Genomic DNA, 23,791 nt, shown 5'->3' on the forward strand with positions numbered 1-23,791 from the left:
AGGAGTCTGTACTCCTGTCCTAAGGGCTCCCATTTCAACATGGATGGAAGCAAATGCCTGAGCCATGCCACATGGCAGCCACATCTCTGTTTAAAAAACCAACTCTCTGTATGCTGGAGAAGCTAATTACCTGTATCCTCTGACTCATCGTCATCATCTTCATCATCACCTGACGAAGGGGAATCTAGGAGGAGAAGGAGAAAGACATGAAACAGAAAGAAGACAGCACATGGAGATGAAGCTGGATGAGGCTGTGGATACCACAGTGGGCTCCACTGAGGGGGGACCGGGGTGACATGTGGATGACATCCCCTTTCCTGCTCCACCACTCTGGGGTGAGCAGCCAGGAGCTTTCTGAAAGGAGAGAAGTGAAACAAGTTGGCCAGTGCTCTGTCACGACAGAGCAGGGGTTGGTGCCAACTACTTTTCGATGTGCAAAGGGCTCTTCTCCTAAATACAAAGGCAGTTCAAAAAGAGGAGGTTTCTTTTTGCAGAACAAGCTCTCCCCCGCTTTTTCTTTCCCCTAGCATTCACTCAGAGACTTTTTGTTTCACCGAGTCTCAGAACGACAGGTCAGCATTTCCAACTCACTTTGTACTCTTTTAACTCAATACATCGCTGCTACATCCTCCCATGTTAACTCCTTGCTAAACGACTCAACTAAAGCTTTTAAAACTTCCCCTTGAAATTGAACCTCTCTCCAGACAGACATTTTGATGGCTGCTCTGTGAACCAGCTCCTTTTGCTTATATTCCTTGTACAGATAAACCTTGAGGCTGTAACTGAATCCAGGTGAGCAGGTGGGAATTTTCCATCAGTGTATCTCTAAAACTTTCTGTATTCATTCTCTAAGTGTGATCTAACATCTCACCTTCTCCAGGCTGCGCACAATGAAGCTTCAGTCTGTAGATGTGAATCTCACGATAAAACAGCAGCTTAGTGTTTGATTCAGTTGACACTATTTAGCACAATTCAGTGTCTGGAAGATTTAGTGTCTTTTGACTTTATATAATCTCCAGGAATTTCTTTTTTAAATAAAGGCAAAATGCTAAGAAGGCAACAGCATTTATATTCTGAGACAGAGGTAAAAGCACTTGGCATGCAACAGCAGCAAACAGGAAACTTTATGAGTGTTTAAAATGTGCCAGAACAGCAAAGCACTGATTCAGGCCAACCCAGGCAGAGCTTCTTCCTTCCATGATCCACTGCATTTTGGTTAGGGAACTGGACACCCTTCTCCAAGTGTTAAAAAAACATGGAGGTAAAAAAAAAACAAAACAAAAAACAACCAGAAGGAGGGGGAAAGGTAATAATAAATATCGCTTCTCTGCAGACTCTGGAGGGAATTTCCAAATGTATTCACCACATATAGGAGCAGTAAGCCAGGAATCATCTCCCTCCATCAACACGCGGCTGCGCATCATGCGTTGCACCTTCTCCTTGGCTCAGGCGCTGGCCCTGCAGCGCATACCCAACTACACACTGCAGCTGAGGTCCTGCTGGCAACAGCACTGGGGAAATGCCATAGGGCTTGCTGAGAGTGAAGTGTCTGTTGAGGTGTTTCGGCTGAACCAGCAGGTTTATTCAAGTCCCGACGAAGGCAGAAGCCCTGCCAAACACCCACCAACACCGGAGGAACGAGTACATTCTCAACCCTGCGCTCTGCGATTTGGTTACCCGTATATTAACATGCCATTGATGTTTTCTTCTGGTTTCAAATGAACCAATCAGGACCAAAACAGCAGAATCGATCTTCAAATCAATTCAAAATGCTTCCACAAGATCAGAGGAGAGAATCACAGAATATCTTGAGTTGGAAGGGACTCATAAGAACCATAGAGTCCAACTCCATGTTCCCTTTGACTTTGCTTGCACTTCACATGAGAGCTTTGCAGGGAAGCTGCAGCCTTTTAACACCTTAACCCACAGGCTTTAACACAAAATATCCCCTGCTCAGAGCTACATTCCTATTTAGGTTATTAAATGTCGCCTTCTTCAATAAGTGACTAAAAATCTATGAGCTATTTGTTAATCATTTACAAAAACTGTATTCCCTTCCAAAAGACAACCAGGATTGGCATCAATAGGAATGACTGGATGCTATTCCAAAAGAGCTCTATTTATGAGCAGGAAGGAATTCTGTCTTGGGTACCTTGAAAGATCTTTTTGCTGCTCAATGCAGGAGTGCTGCTCGGCTACTAAATCCCAAGGGAGTGTATGAAATGGCTGCAGAAACAGAGCCTCTGTCAACAGGAGATCAGTTTGGGCATGCAGCCCCTATCTGTGATCCACACCAAGCACCCATGCTTTAAGAGGGCAGTACGTTTCATCTGGTAAACTCATAAAGCAATCAAGCCCATGTCCGTCAATGGAGGCATTCTAAAGTAATCAAGCCCTGTTACTCATCAGACTAGTTTTCACTGTGCAGTAGCAGCTTCTATCTCCAGAGGTACTGCTTCCTAATGTCAACACCTGCCCTGTGCAGCCCATCCTTCACCAACACGCTCCATCCCTGTCACAAACCTCAGAAGGGCTTCCAGAGTGTGTTCAGCAAGTCTGCTGCCCTGCCAGGATCAGCAAGCAGCTCAGAAAAAGAGACTTAAGTGCCTACCAGCCATTTCCAGCATTACACCTTGTCAACTCAGCCTGCTTTTGCTCACTTCGGAGCACAGATTGGAGCAACTCCAATTCATTAGTACAGATTTAATCCAGTTTAACACAGAGAACACCTCCAATCATCAGATAACCACATAAACACCCAACCAGATATCCAAGCTCATCACTGGAGTTACCTTCACAAAGTGGGAACGCAAACCACAGATCTCAGATAATGATCTCCTCTCTGCAGCGGAACACAGAGCAATCAATAATAATTACAAAGAAATATCCCTGTGCACGAGAGGCACCACTATTGCCACATACAGCAGGGCTTCAAAGCTCGAAAGGAGCACTGCTGACAGCTAAGACAGAGACTCCCACACTGCCAGCACTTGGATGGTAATGACAGCGAGCTAATAGAATCAAAGACTCCTAATGCTGTCAGAAAGCAGGTTCAGGTTACTCGCTTGTTCTTAAGCTGTTATTAGCTATTATTAGTGAAGAGGAAAAACACAGGGGCTTAAACTTTTAAAAAGCAGAGGATTATAAGCCCTTCCACTATTAAAAACAATTTCTCACTTTACAAACTTTTGGGGCTGGCAGCTGTTTCACTTGAATGTGGAACCAGCTGCCCTCTTCTGCCTCCCTGCTGCCCCTTGAACTCAAAAACATTTTAATGTCACTTAAAAAAAGAGAGAGAGTAACATTTCTAACAACCTGCAGTTCCTTGGGTAGTCCCAGTAATCGTACCTAGTTAAAGAAAGCCTTTCAAGGGCCAAATACTTCTTCAACCATTTAATTGATATGACCTTGAAGCGTTCACAGCACTCTCCGGTAACACTCAATGAAAAGCAGATGTTGGTGGAGGCTGCTGAAACGGGCTTTTATTCTTACGATGGTTTGATTCTCTCACATGAATTTTACTTCTGGCAGGAAAAAGAACTTTATGGTACGGGCACGATTTGCTATGACAGACACCTCTGTGTTCAGTCTTCATAGAATTCAGTTCATTAAGGTTGGAAAAGACCTCCTAGATGATCTAGTCCAACCATTCACCAACCATCAATACTGCCCACTAACCATGCCCCTCAGTACCATATCTCCACCTTTCTTGAACCAAGGACGGTGACCCTACCACCTCCCTGGGCAGCCTGTCCCACTGCTCGACCACTCTTTCAGGGAAGACATTCTTCCTAATATCCAACATGAATCTCCCCTAGCACAACCTGAAGCCATTCTCTCTCATTGTACCTCTAGCTGCCTGGGGAAAAGAGACTGATTCCCACTCTGCCACAACCTTTTCAAATAGAGCTTAGTGCTGTCTGAGGGAACTCAGCTTTTGAAGGTAAGAACCTATGGGGCGAAGGAAATTTTTCAGAACCCTAGAGAGGTTAACCCCCGTGAAAATTCAGGCCTTGAATCTGTGTGGTCAGAAGGCTTTCTATCAGCTCACGATGATGAGCACTGTACCAATGCAGCAGGCTGAAATCAGGATGATCGTAGCATTATTTAATTGTTATCTTGGAATAATAGCTCTTTTTGGCACCTTCTGTAGAGTGATACAGGCTTGTACAGCTTGTAGCTGTTCTGTCCTATTGTCCTCATCATGGAAAGTACAGACACACTAAGACAGCAAGTGCTTTGCTAATGCACCACTTGTCTATAATACACGGTTAGCAGTTGAGTTCCTCTGATGAAGCACATATTCTACATATACAGTTTGCAGATAAGCTACTTTTGAAACAGTTCAACAGTAATTTGTGACAACTAGGGTGGAAGGAGGAGATGGTCAATGATCTTTAAGGTCCCTTCCAACTGAAGCTATTCCACAAGCCATTCTAAGATACGGAAACAGTTTCAGAAATCTCCAGTTTTTACATCCAATTTTGTCAATGATTTGCCACATAAAGTAAAAAAAAAAAAAAGTCATTTAACCTTCCTGAGTCACAGCTCGCTCACCCACATTTCAAAGGCATTTTGTCTACTTGAGTGTTAAGGGGGATCGGGGGCTTAATCTGACGAGCACTGTTTCCAAGTCTCTCTGTCTCACCATCAAGCTTTTAACACTTGGTAATAACACACAAGCATTCTTTGATTGTTTTATGTTTTGTCAGAATGATTACTGACAGGGCTTGCTGGGGAGGTACAGACTGACCAAGAAGGGATAAAAACCTGCAGAACACCAGCCATGCTGAACAAGTGAAGGGGCAAAAATACACACACAGAAAAACCAGCAAATCAACTCTATTTCTGCACATACCTGTCACTCTGACTGTAAAGTTTCCCAGGACCTCGTTGGAATGTCTTGGCTTGCAACTGTACAGCCCCGAATCATCATATGACACATTGATTATCTTCAACAGTTTTTGTCCAATATGAGTTCTGTTGGAAGGTGCAATCCCAATGCCATCTTTAAACCAGAAAACTGACACAGAAGAGCTTTGGGTGTCACAGGAAAGTTCAATGGTATCTCCACTTCCAAACACCAACTCTTCCAGAAAGGCGGTCTCGCTCCTCAAGTATTCTGCAAAGGGAAAGAGAGGGAAATGAGTAAATAAGAGCACGTGTCAGAGAATGAAAGAGTATTTTAACAAGTAACTTGTATTTGTTCTACAGATGCTTTCACATGTGCAGAAGACTCTCACACCAAAACAGTGAATCCTGTCATGAGCTGCACAGTTCTGTTTTACAGGTGAGCAATAACAAAGGGAAAGGTCTGAGCTCAGAAGGCTTCCCACAAAGGAACACAAGGCACGATGGTTTGACAGTCCTCACACTCATCCTGCAGTGATGCATAAACTCACTTCAGACTCCCAGCGGTTTCTTCCTCTTTTACATCACCTTGTAAAGGAAGACTCAGTCCTCCATAGCTGCCCTCAACCCAGTTATTCCAACAGCATGAGCACCACTGCCTTGTCTACGCCAGCCAATATTTTCTCATTACATGTCTAATGTTTCTTCCAGCTTACACCAGCTATGAGACGTTATGCTCTGCCAGGCATAAGTCTTCTTGGTTTTGTACACTATGGAATCCTAATTCATAGCAAAGACTCTCTGGTGCTATGATTATATAATTAACAAGTAAGCAATGCAAAACAAATCTATTCCCATGATCCAAACTCAGGTGGCCCAATTTTACCTCTGATAATAATCAGATATGAATAGAGATCTTAATTTTGCTGCTCACATATATGCATAGATCAGAATTTAACTGTGAAACCAATATGATACTCAGAACACCTGAGGATGGTGTTATGATGATGAACTGTCTTCAAGTTGTTGTTCTGCTATTAAGTGAAAGAATTGGAGGAGGTAATTAAAGAAAAATATACTGCTTTTCTCCCCTTGTCATGCAACTTTTCATTCTTGTGGAACTTTAAAAATATAAAAATGCTTCAGTCAGTATTCTTACATGGTGAAACTGATGAATTCTAAGGGCCTGAAAATGTGGTATTTCATGGGAGGTATCATCCCACAGCAGGCAAAGCCCACACACACTGGGGTCACAAAGCACCTTTCCCTTATACTCTGGCAGCAACTCCAACTCAAATATTTCTGGGTTTGGCCAGAATGCTGTGGTGTTCATATAGACAAGGGTTTCTTTTCTTTTTTTTTTTAATTCTCTTTTTTATTATTTTTAATGAAAATATTTTCCCCAAATGCATATGCTATTAGTAAAAAAAAAAAAAAAGGAAGCTGAAGAAGCATCAGCATCTTTCTCCTTACAGAGCAGCTCTTGCAGCAGTTCTGTGCATGCCCATGGTCTGCCTATTTCCATCAAGGAGCTCCTTGCGGATATATAGTTGAGAAGAAGAAACTTGCAGCACCAGGTAAAGAAGCATTTTCTGTTTCAGCTGCTGATTTCAGGATACAGCCTTCCTTCTCTGTATCATATGCATTTTCCCAATGGCACCAACTTTGGCTTTAGATTAGGGACTCCGCATACAGCTCTGCACGCAATGCTGGGTGCTGATCTCTGCTGACTCTAACGGAAGCTGTTGCTAATTTAACCTATTGGAAAACAAACCCCAGGCAGCTAAGCCATTCCTCCATACAAAATGCACACTTCTCCCTGACCTTTGGTAACTTGTGTATTTTGGCTTTTGTACCCTAAACCTACCAACAGGAACAAGCCCAGACTGAATACAAACCAAATGAGGCTGTTTAGTCATTTAAAAGGAAGTCACCTTTTTCTTAAAGTGATAATGAATCCGTGTTAATGACAAAGCAGTAAAGCAGTTTTATAAAACATCGCAAAGGAATATCAAAATGAAGAGTAAATTCACATTCCACTCAGAACAATTGGGGTTTGCAGCTTCTTCTGAGGAAAGGAACCTCATCTCTTGCTTATTTTGACCTCTCTGCCCCTTGACAACGTCCACAGAGTTGAATGTGCTTTAGTATTTTGCCTAACTGCGTCAGAGAATGAAGATTTGCTATTATTATACCTCATCCAGCTTTCAAATATGACAAATGCAAAAGCAGAGACAGAGGTTACAACACCCATCACCCAATTATCAGTCCTGGGTCCTAAGCAAACCATCCACACGGTGGGGAAGCAGCAAACCCCTTTAAACTTTCCTGCACTTTGGCTGGTGCCTGCCCTGGTGCTGGGGACTGTTTGTAGGTGCTATGCCAGAAGCATGACAGTTGCTGCAGGCAGTGAGGGATGATGGAGCCTTGGGATGCTCATGGACTCCACACCACCTTGCACAGTGCAGTCACCCCCAGCTCAAGAACATTTTATTCCTTTATTTCTTCTCTTCACTTGTGATTTTCCCACTGGAATATCTTCCTACAGTTTCACCTTTTGAAAAATCCCAGTGCTCTGGAACATCCTTTTCAGCTCTGACTCCTCAAGGGAACATCCCAAAGCTGGGGCACAGCCATTCATCATGCATCTGATAAGCAGATGGCCCTGACTACCCTGTCACTCCCATGGTGGAGGGCTCAAGGCTCATCACACTCAGCGCTCTGAGTGGAATATCCCTCACGTGCCCCTGAGAATCTCAGGAAGGTTTTTCTGTGACATGGACCAAGAGGCTCTCTGGTAGCTGATATTTTCCTATGTTCAAGCTGTGTTTGCCATTTTACCTGTGTGTCCTCACACTGGGAGCTGAGGGCTTCTGTGCAGTGTCTGGATGAGGAGCTATGAGATATGGTTTAGTGGCTTTCGGTAGCAATGGTAATGGCAGGACAGTTGAATGAGATGATCTTGTAGGTCCTTTCCAACCTTGTGATCCTATGATTCTATGAGGAGGAAGCCCTATTGCCAGAAATGGGAATCAATCTCTTTTTTTCTCCCAAGAGTTTGTATACTTTTGGAAGTGAACTGACTTGGTCCCTCCCATAAAAACCTAAGCTGCGATTTAGAAAATTGCCTTTAGGAAACCATATCCGCAAACAGTTTGCCTCAGTCATTTGAAAGGGTCAATTTATCCTTCACCTGTTGTGTATGTTTGCTCCGGTGTGGGGTGGGGGTTCCCCTGGAAAAGCTTAAAGCAGTTTTTCCCAAAAATAGACAGGTTTATTCAGTATTACCACTGCAGTGTCTATGCAACTGTTACCAGTCAATATTTCTTCCAAAGACTTTAAGAAGTGCGTTGTACCCTGTTACCTCCCAGGGTTGTTTTTATGTGTATGTATGTATGTGCAATACAAGGAAAGCAAACTTTTTTTCCTAGAGAATATGCAGAACCACGACCAGGGTTAGTTCTCAAGTCATATGCTTTTTTTCCCCCCTTTTTTCCCCAAAAGCAAGAGATTATGGGAGAAAAAAAAAAATCTCTAGTGTTTAGCTTGGCTATCCCCAGCAGCGACTTTGGAAGGGCTTCTCAAATGGAAAAGCAGATGTTGCAAATCTGCCTTATCTACAGAGCAACTGTTGACTCTGTTGTGCAAATCCTAATTTACATCTGCATGAAAGGTTTCAGAGATTAAATGGCATTCAAGGAGGAATATTAGCTTTTCTCCCTCCCTCCAGCCTTCCTTTGAATGGATTTACTACTGGCAATTAGCTTTCTGTTCCACCGGCCAAGTAGAAAACAGGATTCATCGAGACTCTACAGTATCCTCCTTTTAATGGACTGTTTTCTCAAATCACCCAATTCAGATGCCGAGAGTTAGAAGGAGAAATAAATTGTCACAAAGCTAAAATAGTTACAAAAACACTTTAGCCAGGAGGATTTCCCTCTGGCAAAGCCCTAAGGAGTGAAAAAGAGAACGAATCAAAGGGGTCTCCCGGCTACATCCAACAAACATGGGAATGCAAAACCCCAGGAACACAAAGCTTTGGTTGCTGTCCCAAGGACAGCTTTTAGCTGTGAGTTTCTGGTTTAAAGGAACACACAAGGATGGTTATTTTCCTTAAAATTAGGCCAGACTTTCATTAGTTTCTAATGTAAAACAAACAAAAAAGAAGCAACTACCAATTAAAATCCATGTCTATTCCCATAGTTCTGCATGCTTTTTTTTTTAATCCTTTTTTTGTTTCTGAAAGAAAACCAATATGAAATGTCCTCCACCAGCCCACCCCACTCAACCACAGTGGCCAAACTCCATCAATCCTGACCACTTCCTATGCAATGCAGAGTGATGGGACACTTGCTGCACTAATTCTAGGAGCACAGGAGACCCCTAGGAGCCTTCCTCTCGTCCACTCAAGGGTGATGGCCAACTCAGCCTTTGCTTTTAGATGAAGAGTGACAAACTTGTAAGGGAGAAAGATGGCCAAGCAAAACTGTTGGCTGCACAGGGCTACCAGGCTGTCCTAGCCTGGTGTCAGTAGATGAATCCCATCACAAAACGGTTGGGGTTTCACTCTTCATCCCTGAGATATTTCAAAAAGCTGATCACTGCACTTAAGAAATCACAACAACCTTGTTCTCAAACCAATAGAGGCCTATGAAGACTGAGGCTCAGGCTAATGCTTCCCAATGGCCAGAGCAAAACTCATCTCCAGCCAGCACTTCAGCAGAACCGGTTTCCAGCAACATGCTAAAATAACCAAATGCCCCATGGAGCATAGGTCCTGAGCAAACTCATGCTCTGCAAGCATCAACATGCTGTGTTGCCCTTCCAGAGGAGGCCAACTTAGCTGGGTTTTACAGGTGACACGCAGTAGGCAATCAGCAGCCAGAACTACATGTTACACAGATGAATGGTCCACGAGGCACAAAGAAAGGACAGAAACTGAATCTTTAGGAATGTTTTTAAGTTTCGTTAAAAAATCATTGAGTTATTTCTCCTGGGCTCCTCTTCTCCAGCCTTATTTCCTTCCTTAAGCCCTTAAAAATGTATCGCGCATGAAGCTCTTGAGCTTGGAGAAAGTCTTCAGCTTTCTGGCTGAATTCTAGAATTTGGTGAATGCTAGCCAAGCATTCACCACCTTCTTAGAACCTCTGCAGATGAGTTTTCTGACACACTGTAGTCACCAGGCCCACTGGTTGAGGTTCACCGCAGAATAACTTTTTAAGGGGCACAATGAACAGGAGCACTGCTACAACTCTATCCTGGTCAATCGCAATGAGTCCCTGAAGTGCGCCTGGAGATCACATGGCAGAAGAAAAAATTTGCCATAAAGCCAGCTCCAACCTTTCCCCTTCAGTTCACAGCTATGCAGCGACCAAATCCCAGCTCCTCCGTGTTTCCCTTCCACTTCCAATGTGCGCTCCTCTAATCTTCATTTAATGCAGGCAGCTGGCTGTAAATACCCCAGAACAATGACTTTAATCCTAAGGATCCTGAAACCCCCCTTCCTCCCCACACCAAAACTGAAGAAAAATGAAAAGAACAGCCTCATGACAGCAAGATGGAGAAACCCAAGCTAGCCATTTGGCCAAAAGAGCAGAATGACACAATGAGCTAAATTTTGCCTGGCCCGCTAATTAAAAACGGAAGCTACCATACTCCTGAGCCAGTGATGGGAGGTGGGGGGAGTTTCCATGCTATTCAAAAACCGGCTTCCAACTGGGACCATATTCACTCCACATTAATTGTCATTCCAACTACGAGTGTCCTAGTTTCAAAATGAAAACTACTCTCCAGCATAGCTAGTGAAAGCCAACACCAGTTTCGAGGCATTAAACAAAATTTATTGATTGCATTTTCCCACCCACTAAAACTTTAATAAGCATTAAACCTCAAACTCCTGGCCCTGTTTCCTCCCTCTACCCTCTCTCTCCATAAAAAGGGTCAGGCCCCTCTATATGGAGATTAGGACTTTATGTTTGGCATTTGTTTATGAGCCTATCAATTGCCTCTATTTCAGGGGGGAAAAAAAGCACATCTAAAAAAACCCCTCTTGTACATGGATTAAGAGAGGGCAAAGGTTTAGGGTAGTTTTGGTGTAGTTTCTTTTTTTTTTTTTCCAACAGACTGTGGGGTTTAGATATATTACGGATCATGTTTACACGAAAAAGTGAATGCTCCCCTTCTTTGTAAGCTTCCCTTGAGTTACATCAAATGGCGTATTTCAAAGATCCCTATTTCTCAGTAATAAGACACAGAACTTCCAGGCTTCTCTGCCGGCTGTTTTCAGCTGTGTAAAAGAAATAAATGGGGGCCACTCAGTCTGCATACTTAGCAAAGAAAACAAAGGCCAAACATTTGAAATGCAAAGGTCGGTGATTAAGCCCAGAAATCCATATCTAGGCATCAAAATGAATAACCAGATTTTAAGAGTGCTTAAGAGCTTGAAATGCAGAGCCTGATCTGGCTCAGCATCTTTCAAACCCAAGCCTGTTATTTCAGTGCCTGAAGCGGGATGGAAGTGCCAGGTACCCAAGTTGCAAGAGCCCAAAGCTAATCTTCTGTTCATGAAGTCTGAGCCAGTTCAATCTGAAGTCATGAGCAACAAACACAGACTTTATTATTTAGAAAGCACATCTCATTAATACTGCAACGCTTTGTCCCTGTGCTAAACTCAACTCCAACCCTTCAGAGATGGTAAAAACAGTGGATATCAAAAATTCTTTTATTTCTCTTCTGTGAAGTGGGCTGCCGAAGGGAGTTGAAGGTTTGAAGTTCGCTGCTCTGTTAAATCAACCTTACTATATTTTTTCAGCTTGTTTGACTTGCTGTTTCTGTATACATTTGTGTTTTCACCTCTCTGTATTCAAATCCCACGCTAGCATTTGTTCCGTGCTTCTCACAGGAAACTTGCTCAGCTCTTTATTTGTATTAAGTCTACGGACTTATAGAAAACAGACTTGGAAAACAATCCCTAAATTAGCAGGACTTACCAGCGTACATGCATAGGCACACACACACAGGGCTGCATACCATCCTGCCTGAGCGTGGTGTTTTATCATTTCCAGCAGCAACAGCAGGGCATCGGGTTCAGCAGAACGGGCCTTTTAATGGTCTCATGCAACCGTATCTATTACAGCAGGTTTTGGACTGCACATCATAAATCAAGGGAGAGTTCAAGGAAGTCATGCATGCCTCAGTTCCCACTCTCTTCAAACAGTTTTAATGCTCCTGAATCAATGTCCTCCATATACTGAGCCATGCTGGGTTCTAGATATGCCAGCAGCAGGTTTGACACCTCCACTCACAGCTATTTTAATGCTGCTGTAAGGAAATGCATGCTTTGCAGGGCGTCCTGTGCTGCGGCACAGCCAGTCCTGACTGCCGGTGGGACCTTCCTCAGGCTCTCTGACCCCATCCCCAACCTCTACAGTCTGACTTTCCCAGCTTTTCTTTATGTTTTCCCTACAAAAAAACACATCTAAAACCTCCTTCTCTCTGTGAAAGAGTGCCCAGTGCTCCCTGAGAGACAGAAGATACTGCAGCAGCAGGGTTGGACACTGCAATGGGCATGGGAAAGGAGGAAGCCAACAGCTGTTTCTCTTCTGCTGACAAAAATGTGGAAGATAAAATCCAAAGCAAGCAGCCTGGATTGGTCTGAAAGTCAAGCAGAGATGGCAAGCTCCGTGTGGGCTGCCTTGGGCAGAATGGATGTGTTGGGTGATGAACCACCACGGCAGTGCTTTCACAATCATAAAGTTGGACATGCCCCTCATATTTTCACCTATTTCTTCATGTAGACACATGTACCTACAAGTAGTGAGGCCACTGAGTGCAGTGATCCAAAACCTGGACTCTGGCCCCTTTCAGAGGACCAGCAGCTAATTCAAGTCATGCCCTCCTCCCTGCTGCATGCTACTTCTACAGATGCTCTTCCTCACCCCAAAATGGCCAGGCACACGCAATGGGTGAAGCCACTCCAGCAAAGACTGCATCACTTGTTCGCACCTCATTTGCTATGCACTGAGAGCAGGGGAGCAGAGGAGATGAAAATCTCACTTCAAACATTTACACAGGTTATGAAAGCACCCGAGAAGCTTTCAGGTGCTTTCTGCCAGGACTAACACATTCCACCGAAGCCATTCCCTTACAAAGCACGCAGATGCATGGACTCATGGAATCACAGAATCATTAAGATTGGAAAAGACCTCTAAGATCATCTAGTCCAACTGTCAACCATCCCCACCATGCCCACTAACCCACATCCCTCAATGCCAAATCTCCATCTCTCTTGAACACCTCCAGGGATGGTGACTCCTCCATCTCCCTGGGCAGCCTATTCCAATGCCTTACTACTCTTCCTGAGTTCAGGTTCCAACCTGAACCTCCCCTGGAACAATTTAACACCATTACCTCTCATCCTAGAAAGCATTTATGCTGTCTGGGGTCACACAGGAGAAATGATGGCAAGAGAATGTTCCAGGGGCAAGGTGCCCCCCTCTGAGATACCCAACACTAAATGAAACATGGGGGAACTATAACATAGATCTACAATTAAATTCTATGGTATTTACTGTATTTATACTGTATTCCAGCAGGGCTGGAAGCTAGGGGCACAGGAGGGTCAGGACAGTAACAAGGGTTTACAGTGTATCCAATAGCCAACATCAGCACACTCCAATAGCAGCTTACACCATCGCTTCCAAAGCAGGGAAAAGCCTGGAAAGCCCAAAACTTATTTTTATGCCTGATTACAGATCTTGAGTGCTCAACGCTGAGAACTCACCCACTACACTGCTGACACTGATGCCTTTGGGCTGACCAGGAAGGAACGTTTCATGCTCGATCATCACTCACTCCACTCACAAGAAGGAGGTGGGTGATGGATTTGGAGAAATTTCAGGTAGGGGTGCAGAGAAGACACCATCTGCTGTTTCTTCCTTTTTTTTTCTCTTTTTTCCCCCCCTCCTTTCTGTAATTTATCAGTTTGCAAAGTGGGAGGCCGACTTTCCTCACAGCTTGCTCTTCCTTCAGCCTTAGGAAGAAGGAGGCTGAAAGGAGCAAGGAAGGTGATGGCCAAGGAGTTCTGGGCTCCCAGCCCTGCGGTTCCACTCGCCAGGCGCCCAACCCACCGTGCTGCATATAAAGAGGCTTTCTGAGTTTTCCCTGGAAAAACAACCGAAAAAAAAAAAAGCCCACATGCTTTCATGCAAAGCTGTGGGAACATGCGTAACACGCTGGCTGTAAAATGAATGCATTTTTTATTTGATTTTGCAAGCGTTCCCTACCGTTCCAACTGTATTCATTTGCAGCTCGTGTCTTACACAGTAAATACCAGCGAAGTTATGCACCTCCATTTACCACCCGCCCCACTCCTGCATGAATCTTCAGCCTATTAGCATAACTATTTAAACTGGACATGTTTTCTTCAACATTCCCCCTCTTTCATAAACTGCCAAGTGACAGTTGTTTACTGTCAACATAACCGGGTACTCCAAGACAGGGAGGAATATGCCCTTTCAAAAGGCGGACCTATAGGCTAGCAAAGGAAGATGAGAATCTGGTGTTTTCCTCTTTGCTCTCCCCAGAAATGCTTTATTCGTAGGGATGCGCATGATACAGATCAGCAGAGATGGTGCTGTGCTTAATTCCGATCATTCTTTTAATTAAAGACAGGCTCACGCAGGGTTTATCTTGGGTTGCACATGTGAGTTGTCAGCACACACCAAACTCCTTAATCTTCCCATTGCAACTGCTTTCCCTCCTCATCTTTGGCTCCGATACCCCAAGCACATGGTGGGGAAGCAGTATGCTCATCTTGCCTAGATCCTGCAACTGGTGAGCAGTAAAATTCTCGCCCTGAGGATCTATACAGAGAAGTTAACAAAATTCAAGGGGAAATAAAAAAAAATCCAATCACTGCTCACTTCCAGACCTGCAGCCTCCGAATAAGCTGCTAAGATATTTTGCTGGGAGGGAATTTCTTGCTCTTGAGTTTTGCACATGAAAGGGAGCGGAATAGGAGGAAAAAAACACAACACAACAATAATCCTCTGAGAAAAGTGGTTTTCCATGCCTGCACACAGCAATAGGGAAGCTCCTAGTGGGTTTACTGCTAATTCCCATTGCTTTGCCATAAATGTCACCAGCTTCTGCTCTCCTGCACACCCACAGGATGACATCATGTCACTGTGATGCCACCCACTGGCATCCAGGATGGACCTGGAGACAAAAACTTGGTATACAGCGAAGGTGGGATGGGATGCAGAAAGCCCCAGCCATGTAGAGCCAGGCATATCCCCACCACTTGAGTTTCCTCATTTGGATCATCATTAGCAAACTTTCCAAACAATCTCTATTTCTGCTCAACAGTTGCTCCCACCACAACCTGTGAAGGGTTCCAACCTGCTCCCTTGGAAATTCCTGCGTGGGATTAAATAGGCACGGGATGAAGACCTTGGTATGAGTTTTACAGGACGACAGGCAGCAGAAGCATTTTCTACATCCCTTTGTCCCCAGATAGCAGCCTCCATGGATGCATATCTGGCTTTTCCCAAGGAAAATGACCCCCCCCAAAAGCAACAAAAATAAAAATTCCCTGTGATGTGCCAGAACGTGTTACACAACTCTTAGGACCGGGTGCAGGCACTCATTTCGGGGCAGTGCACAAAGCTTTGCAGCCACAGAGAGCAGCCCCAGCCTGCGTCCTTCCCTCACCCGTCCTTCCCTCACCCGCAGCCTTGGAAGCCTCTGCTTCTGAGTCATTAATACGTTTAACCCCTCGCAACCTGTGGAGATGGCACGGCCCCAAACTCTCACAGATGCTGAACGTGTAAGCACATGGTAATTGTTTTGCATACGGTTCTGTGTGATAAAGAAACTCCGAGGTGCTTCCAAGTTTTAATAGAACCTTTTTATTCTATCAAGTCTTCATCTTCCCCCCCTCCTGTGGCTTTGGGAAAGCAATGCCAGCTCACTAAAGCTGACTCCCCCTCCGCTACGAATACCACACCTTTTTTAGATGAATACATCTGAAACTGAAGCAGTTACTGGAGAAGTGTTTTCTTGCTTTGCTGCACTGGGATTCTTTAAAAAGAAAGAAAGAAAGAAGGAAAAAAAGCTTTGCTAAATTGTGTAACCTGAGTGTCACAGCAGAAAAAAAAAGATCTAACCTCCCCATCCACCTGGGCACTGCAACTCCCTCTTATCACAGTGATACAGGGCAGGTTTACGTCTCATTACCTTTCACATTTTAACTACCAAGTTTACCAAAGGTTTTACTCCACTGCTATCGCACAGTTTTTGTTTGCTTTTGATATTATGGAAACTTCCTGGTCATTCGAGCCAAGGAGCTGATACTTCAGGGGAAAGCACATCACACATTGGGATCACAGTGCCGTCACCGCAGGAATAGAAGCCTTTCTCCACTCATTCAGGGCTCTACATCCTATCTCTGCCACTCGGCAACCTGAGCTGTGAGCTATCAGGAAGGGGGCACCAGGGCCAGCAGCTCCAATTCAGAGAAAAAGCACCTTTTTTTTTTTCACCAGATCACGAGATAAACGGCCCCAAGAATGGCCAACAGTAAGCTGATAAGCTATGGAGAAGGCCCAGGAGAAAAAGGCAATGAAAGGCCTCGTATGTGGCTTCAGACGTGGTTCGGCCAGCGGTTTGCTCAGGGGGTGCTATGGGACTTCTCCTCTGGAGGGTGCTGAGTCAGCAGGCTGCTTCAAAAAGCCGACAAAACGTTATGCAGAGCCAGACCATCTGACTGGCAGGGCACGGGAAAGTTACGAGCATACAGCACGCTGGGAAAAAGGGAAGTCCTCTCAGATGGGAAAGGAAACAAAAATCAAGTGGGTTTCATTGATGCCTGGGTTCAGCTTAGCTGGGAAAAAGTCACCAAACTAGATGGAGATTTCACTGTATCCCTTAATAGAGCTACTGTAAAGTTGTAGCATTCCTGATCAGTATCCACACGAACTACAAAGCGACACTGAGGATGATGCGGCCACATCTCCTGCTTCTCTGAAGCCCTGGCACTGGGTCCTGTCCACTTAAATGTCATCCAATTGGCCATCGCAGTTTACTAAAGAAGAAAAATTTTGTTTCCCAGAGTTATAAATGGGAAAAAGAACTCTCAAAGCTTCACGCAACACTTTGGCTTTGTTTAGGCAGGAGGACTGGATGGGCTAAGTCCTGGGGCAGTGGGTGCTGCAGCCCATAACCCAAAACCCATCCTGGGGCTGCTGGACAGGGACACTTCCCAAAAGTGCTGATGTGTTCGGGGAAGTCATAAAAGTGAACGTGCTGGTCAGAGTGGCTTAGTTTAATTGCAGGATCTAATTAGCAGATCAGCACTTTGCTACCCAGTCTTCAGATTCACTTTCATCACGTTCCCTACCCAGTGGCTGTTCATAAAGTCTTAATTAAAAGGGAAAAAAAAACCCTTGGATTTAATTGGAGTGACCCCTGTCAATACGCAGTGCTATACAGCCGCTATCAGGTGCTGTAATGAGTCAGTCCCTGCACTGGGACCTACTCTCTGGTTCCCTATTTGCTAGGTAAGGGACAACAACAACAAAAAAGCCATATTTCACCACCTTTTCCTCTGTCCTGTTATTTCATTCCTCAATCAAATATGCTAGACTCAACATAAAGGACTTTGTTAACTTTTTTCTGCTGCTATTCTTAGAGAACAAATGGATCAGCTTTTTATCTCAGCACCGTATCACTCACAACACTGAATTTGAAGGATTTCAGGTCTTGGGCACAAGACTGGGAGCACTACCCACTTACAAAGGGCCCTTTATAGAGGGTTTCAGAACACTTTCCTGAAGGGAACCACTCCAGTGCCGTGCGGCACTCACTCAGCACAAGGGCAATTTAGGGTGAACTTTGGAACATCTGGGTACACAAAGCTCAGCAGAGCAGCCTGAACCTCTGCCATCGTCTGCACAAAGCCAATCAGTCCCAACTAGTGCATCCCCAGTCATTTCCAAGTGGGAAAGTCACCAGAGCCCTTGTGTGCTTCTGCCGGGCTGGAACATTCTGCTTGGTGATAATGTGAGCACAGCCAAGGGACCATCAGTCCTGGCTCCTAACAGAGCTCAGCTTTCTGCACAAACCTCAGAGTTCAATGCACACACGCAGCTCCACAGCACCAGTACCAGGAATCCCAGAAACTCCCTTTTTTTCCTGTATACAGTTCTGGGAGACGGGATGGGTATCACAAGCTTTGGAAAGCAAAACGCTGTCGCTGGTCAGCCCTGCTCTCAGAGCAAGCAGTGTCACTTGACATGCACAAATCGTACCCAGTAATATCTTTATCTGAATACTAATGCAAATTGGACGGCCTTTTTTTATAGGGATGTCTATTCTGTGACTGCTGAATAGAGTGACCGCATGCTCAGGGCTGCAAAGGAGTTCACTGACCTCCCTAATCATCTCTGCCATAGCCCCTGAATGACACACACATTCACTCCTGCCTTGCCCCTCCGCTTTCATTCATAAAAAAAAAGAGAGAAAAAACACAACGGGGAGGGGGGAAAATTTTGACATTGTTCTTCCTGCCGCAGCCTCGAGAAAGGGAGAGGGGAGAAACTCAGCCCAGATGAGGCCCCCGGTGTTTTGAGTTGAGCTTCTATTCAGCAACAGCCCCGCCATCTGCCTCCTTCCTGCCAGCAGCCCAACACCTCCCCGCGGAGATGTTAAAACCTGCACCCCTCCACCTCCGCCAGCAGCGCGCGTCCGTATTAGCAAACACACACATACCTCCAGAACGCCTCCCCTCAATGTGTGTTTTATGGAGCTGGGGACAGGCACAAAGCAGTAGCTGTTACAGCCTTCACAGCCCCGTGTGGAGAATTAGATCACTGGGGAAAAATCCTTCCAAGCCCCTTTATGGAAAATAAGGCCTTAGACTGTAAATGCAAAGCCCGGCGAACAACAACCCTCAGTAATGAGCCAACACCCCATGGCCCATTTGACCAGGAGAAAGAATTTGCTTTTTACCATTCCATTCAAAGGCTGAAAAGCAAAATGTGTTTTAACCCGGCTCGGAGGGTTTATGTTCTTTACAGTTACTTTTGCACAACCTTTTCCCCTTTGCAGGCTGGGTGATGCTGGGCTTCTCACATCCCCACACACGTGGCCAGTGTCACCCTTGGGGACATCATTGGGTGGCCCACGGGGGACGGAGCCTGGGGAGCTCAGAGCCTCATTCCACTCCCTGGGGTTGACAGTGACACCCACATGGCCACTGTCAGGTTGATACTGACACCCATATGGTCACCGACAGCAGCGAGAGAGCCTTGATCCCGACGATTTCCAACTCAAGTGACTCTACAGTCCTATGATTTCCAATGGAAATCCCAAAGCAGTGATATCCCTCCAGATTAACCCCTCCAAACTGTCTTCCAATTGACATCACAGAGACTGACACACGCTCCCTGCCCCTTCGCTTCCACCCGGACGCCCACCTCGATGCGCTCACTGCTGTGTTTGACCCATAAATCAATTCTTATGGCTGTGAAAAATGAGCCAAACGTGTTACACTAAGAATCTGGGGTTTTATTAGCACTTTCTCGAAAACAAAACCAACCCCCGGCATGATTTATGGCTTTAACCAAAAGGAGTATGAAAGTAATGCCCCCACCCCCGGCCTCCGCGAAGCCCATTTATTCCCCTGTCACTTTTTTGGCAACGGGGGCTCCGAAACCCAATGGTGAACAATGGAAACTTTCTGCCGGGTACATGTAACCCCGGAGCCGGGGGGCTGCGAGGGGGCTTCGAAAAACAAACAGGGGCTCAGGGAGCAGCTGAGGCGGATCAAGGAGAAGTCGCAAGCCCACCCGAAGAGATTTTTTTCCTTAAAGCAGCTTTTGTCCGGCTTTTCCTCGAGAGGAGGCGTTTAGCGGCTCCTTCCCCAACGCCTCGTCCCTAAGTCAATGAGTCGCGACTGTTGGTGCTTAAGAAGCACCCTCCTCCCCAAGCACCGCGAAGAACCGGAGGCACAAACCCCCGAAGGGCGCTCAGCACCTCTAGAACCTTTTCAACAACTGTTCAAAAACCACTTTCCCTTCAGAGCACCACCACCACCACGCACGATCCCGCCGCAATTCATTCATAACTCCCGCTCCGGCCGTTCCCATCCGCCCTACAAACGCTGCTCTCCTTACCTGCCGCCTGCCCGATGCTCCGCTCCGCTCCGCGCCGCCGAGCCGACGGCAGCGCTCCGACGGCAGCCGCCAGGCACAGGCACCAGACGGAGCCCCAGGCCGCCCGCATCCCTCCGGCGCGGCTCCGGGGCAGCGAGGCCGCCGCCGCCGCACCGCCGCCCGACTCAGACATCCCCCGGCCGCATGATGCCGCCGCTCAGCGCTCCGCTCCGCTGCTGCTCTGCCGGGAGAGGGAGAGAGGAGCTGAAGGCGGGAGGAGCTCGGTACGGTCCTCCCCGGGGTTGGAGTGGTGGAGGGTGAGGGGAAATGGGGATAGGAAAGGGAATGGGGGTAAGATGGGGATAAATGGGGGAATAGAGATATAAAGGGGAAATGGGGGTAAAAGAAGGTAAGGGGGGGTAAAAGTGGGAAATGGGGATTAGATAAAAGGGAAAATAGTGACAAAAAGGGGGAAAGAAGTGAGAAAAAAAGGAAAACGAGTGATAAAAAGGGAGAATGGGGATAGAAGGAGGGAAATAGAGATAGAAGGAGGGAAATTGGGATAGAAGGGGGAAACGGGTATATGAAGGGGAAAATGTGATTAAAAACTAGAAAAAGAGGAAAATAAGTGATAAATGGGGAAAATAAGTGACAAAGGGGGAAAGTGAGTGGTAAAAGGGGGAAATAGCACTTTAAAAGTACTACAAGAAAACTAGTAATAGAAAAAAATAGTAACAGAAGAAAAACAGCAGTGAGAGGGGGAAAAAAAAGTAATAAAATGGATAGGGGGGAGGAAAAATAAAGCGATTAAAAAGTAAGAGATCCAAGAAGCGCCCGGGGAGGCTCCGAGCGCGGCGGGGCCCTCCCTACCTGCGCAAGCCCCGCGGCCGCCTTCGCACCGCGCATGGAGGAGCCGCCGCCTCCCTCCCGCCGCCGCGGCGCTCCTGTGTCTGCCCGCGGCGGCTCCGGAGCGGAGCGGGGCGGCCGCGTTGTCCCCGCCCGCCGGGCCGAGCCGCCCGCCCCGCCGCCCCGCCCCGATGCCGCCGCGGGGGGCCGCACCCGCCGCCCGCTCCGCTCCGCGCCCGGCCCCAGCGGGGGCCCGAGGGGGGGAGGTGGGAACGGGAGGAGTGAGCTGAGCGCTCGCTTTTTGTCTGGGGGTGAAGCAGTGGGTTGGATGAGGGTCCCGAGGAAGTTCTGTGCCGGGACACACGTCCGCACGTTGGTTTTGTTTCGTGGCCCTGTAACGGCAAGGGTGTGCTTTCTAAAGGGAGGAGGGGGGATAGAGCTGGACAGGGGGCTGTGGGTCGGGGCAATCCGCAACGTGGTGAGAAGGAACTCGCCCACTGTACCCAGAGTGAAGCCGCCAGCACTGCTTCACCCACCAGGGACACGGAGTTTGTTACCGGCAGGAGGAATCACAACCTACTCGAGCTCTGCGCTGTGGCAAAATCGGATTCAATGTCACCGGTGTGTGAACAGCTCGCATGGAGGGGGGTGGTGGTTTTGTGGGCATCTCCCGCACCATCAGAGCCGCCCCAACCTGAGCGATGCGCGCCGCTCTTTGCCTCCACGCAGGGAGAATCACAGCGCTGCTCTAGGAGAAATCACAGCGCTGCTCTAGGAGAAATCACAGCGCTGCTCTAATCCCCTGACGCAGCAGCACGCTCACCAAAAATAGATGCAAATATCAGAGCTGGGAACTCTTGGCACCGGGGGCCCAAATGAACCAAAGACTGAGTGTAACAGCTAAGCTTCAGGCTGTATCAGGTCCCGACAATGTGCGCGGAGCTGGGGATAGCTCAGAGCTCCCAGGCTCTGTCCTGACACCTTCATCAGGCGCGGGGGTCTGACATCTCAATAGCACCGCATTGTGTGAGTGCAGGGAGGAAATGCTCCATGTCAGACAGACCCTCACCGCTGACACCAGCGGGCTTTAAGGACAACAAAGGAGGGAAAAGCAGTCGGCAAAGTACAGCGTGGTGATGACACCGTCACCGAGGTGGCTTTTTGGACAAACGAGGCTGAGTTCTGATATTCACAGGAAATCAAAGGGGTATTGGGGTATACGGAGCACTTCAGGTTTGCACTTTCCCTTGGAGAAGGAGCTTGTTTAAGTTTCCTGCTGAGTGACCGCCGGGCAACATGTGTAGAACTGATACAAAGTGGGAATGCTTTGTCGTTTTTTAGGACTTTATGCCATGAGCCATATGATAGCGATGTACTCAGTGTCTGAGCCTGTCACCGTCCTGGGAAGGGGACTTTGAGAGCCTTTTGAGTGCTTGGAGCCATCCCTTCTTCTTCTCCATCCATGGGGACATGGATGGGCTGTGAGATGTCCCAAAGCCCTTGGTCCTAATGAGTCCTCTTTGGTGTGTGCTGATGCGGGTGGGGATGGCATGCAGAGGGCATGCTGCAGAAAGCAGCGCCCAAATCAACGTGAGCTGGGGCAAACAAGTGGGGAGGGTTAAACTGTAACATAAAATGTAATGTACTGAGATCAGAATTAAGGAGACCTGTGGTCACGTGAGTCTGAATCCTATTGGGATGAGAAATTTGGAGCGAAGCAAGAAGAGAGAGCTGGAGAGATGCACGTCTCTGCTGCAGGAATTGCGTACAGGGAGGTGCTGGCAGAGGTACAGTAATTTGGCAGCCTAGAGAGCAAACAGTTGGAGGAGCGGTGAGAAAAAGCCTGGAGAGAGCCTGAGGAGGGTGTGAGAAGCACAAGATTTCCAGCTGATCCCCAAATACTGCTGACTCAGCAGGGCCAGTCCCCAGTGAGCATCCCTGCTTCTGAGATGCTGAGCGCTGGGTTTTCCCAGTCCTTGGAGTAAACCACAGCAATGCTCTGGAGCCTGGAGGGAAGGAGACAGGGATGGTGTGTTGTCTCACTGCAGGCAAAGACTGCAGCATGGGGACAAATTGGTCATTCTTTGCACTGCCTTAATACTGCCTGTGTGCTCCACTAGGCAGAGCTGACACAATGCCCTGCCACACTGACTGGCCCACTTGTACAGCCATCTCCTTGCAATCCCTGCCGTGGCTTTATTCCAAAGAGCACAGCACTCTGGATCAGGCATATATTCATGTAATCATAGAACCATTAAGGTTAGAAAAGAGCTCTAAGATAACCTAGATCAGCCTTCCCCTCCCATGCTTGCTAACCCATGTCTCTCAGAGCCACATCTCCACAGTTCTTGAACACCTCCAGGGATGGTGGCTCCATCACTTCCCTAGGCAACCTGTGACAGTGCATTATCACTCTACGAAGAAACTTCCAAATATCCAACCCGAACCTCCCCTGGTGCAACTTAAAGCCATTATCTCTTGTTCTGTCTCTAGCTTTTGCTGCACACAACATACAGGTTGCCCTGTAGAGTTGAGCAACTTCATACATGTGTGCACGTGTTAGAGCTCCAATGTGTGCATCCAGCAGCTTTGCAGTGGAAAAGCAACTGAAGTCCTCAGGACAGTTTACAAGCAGAGATAACTCCTGCAGCTGCTCTTGGGGATGGCTGAATATCATTACCCCATCACAAACTATCACTACCAAACCTAGAAGAGTGAGCAGCCTTCCTGAAAGCCAACTTCTCATTGGTGGCTTTTGATTGTAAGATCATGTCCAGCTCCATTCTAGCAAAGTGATATTGAGCTCAGGGACCCTGTGCTGCTACAGAAATGTGGTCCCTTCCCACAGCGTGCGGATGCCCAGATCAAACACAGTAAGGAATGCAACCTGTGACTGGGGGGGTTTGGCCTCCACCATTTCTGAAAGGCCTCCATGTAGT

At 46.9% G+C, this 23,791-nt stretch overlaps 1 protein-coding gene across 1 annotated transcript in view; it reads right to left on the reverse strand.

The window, feature by feature from the left end:
- Positions 1-20,349, reverse strand: part of FGFR3 (fibroblast growth factor receptor 3) — a 49,617-nt gene extending 29,268 nt beyond the window's left edge. The window contains 3 exon segments of the mRNA XM_015862783.2: positions 131-184; positions 4,859-5,122; positions 20,028-20,349. Coding sequence (XP_015718269.1) covers positions 131-184; positions 4,859-5,122; positions 20,028-20,199 — 490 coding nt within the window. The 5' untranslated portion in view covers positions 20,200-20,349.
- Between the last annotated feature and the right edge of the window lie 3,442 nt (positions 20,350-23,791).

The sequence above is a fragment of the Coturnix japonica genome, chromosome 4 (genome assembly GCF_001577835.2).
Source record: "Coturnix japonica isolate 7356 chromosome 4, Coturnix japonica 2.1, whole genome shotgun sequence".
NCBI lineage: Eukaryota > Metazoa > Chordata > Aves > Galliformes > Phasianidae > Coturnix > Coturnix japonica.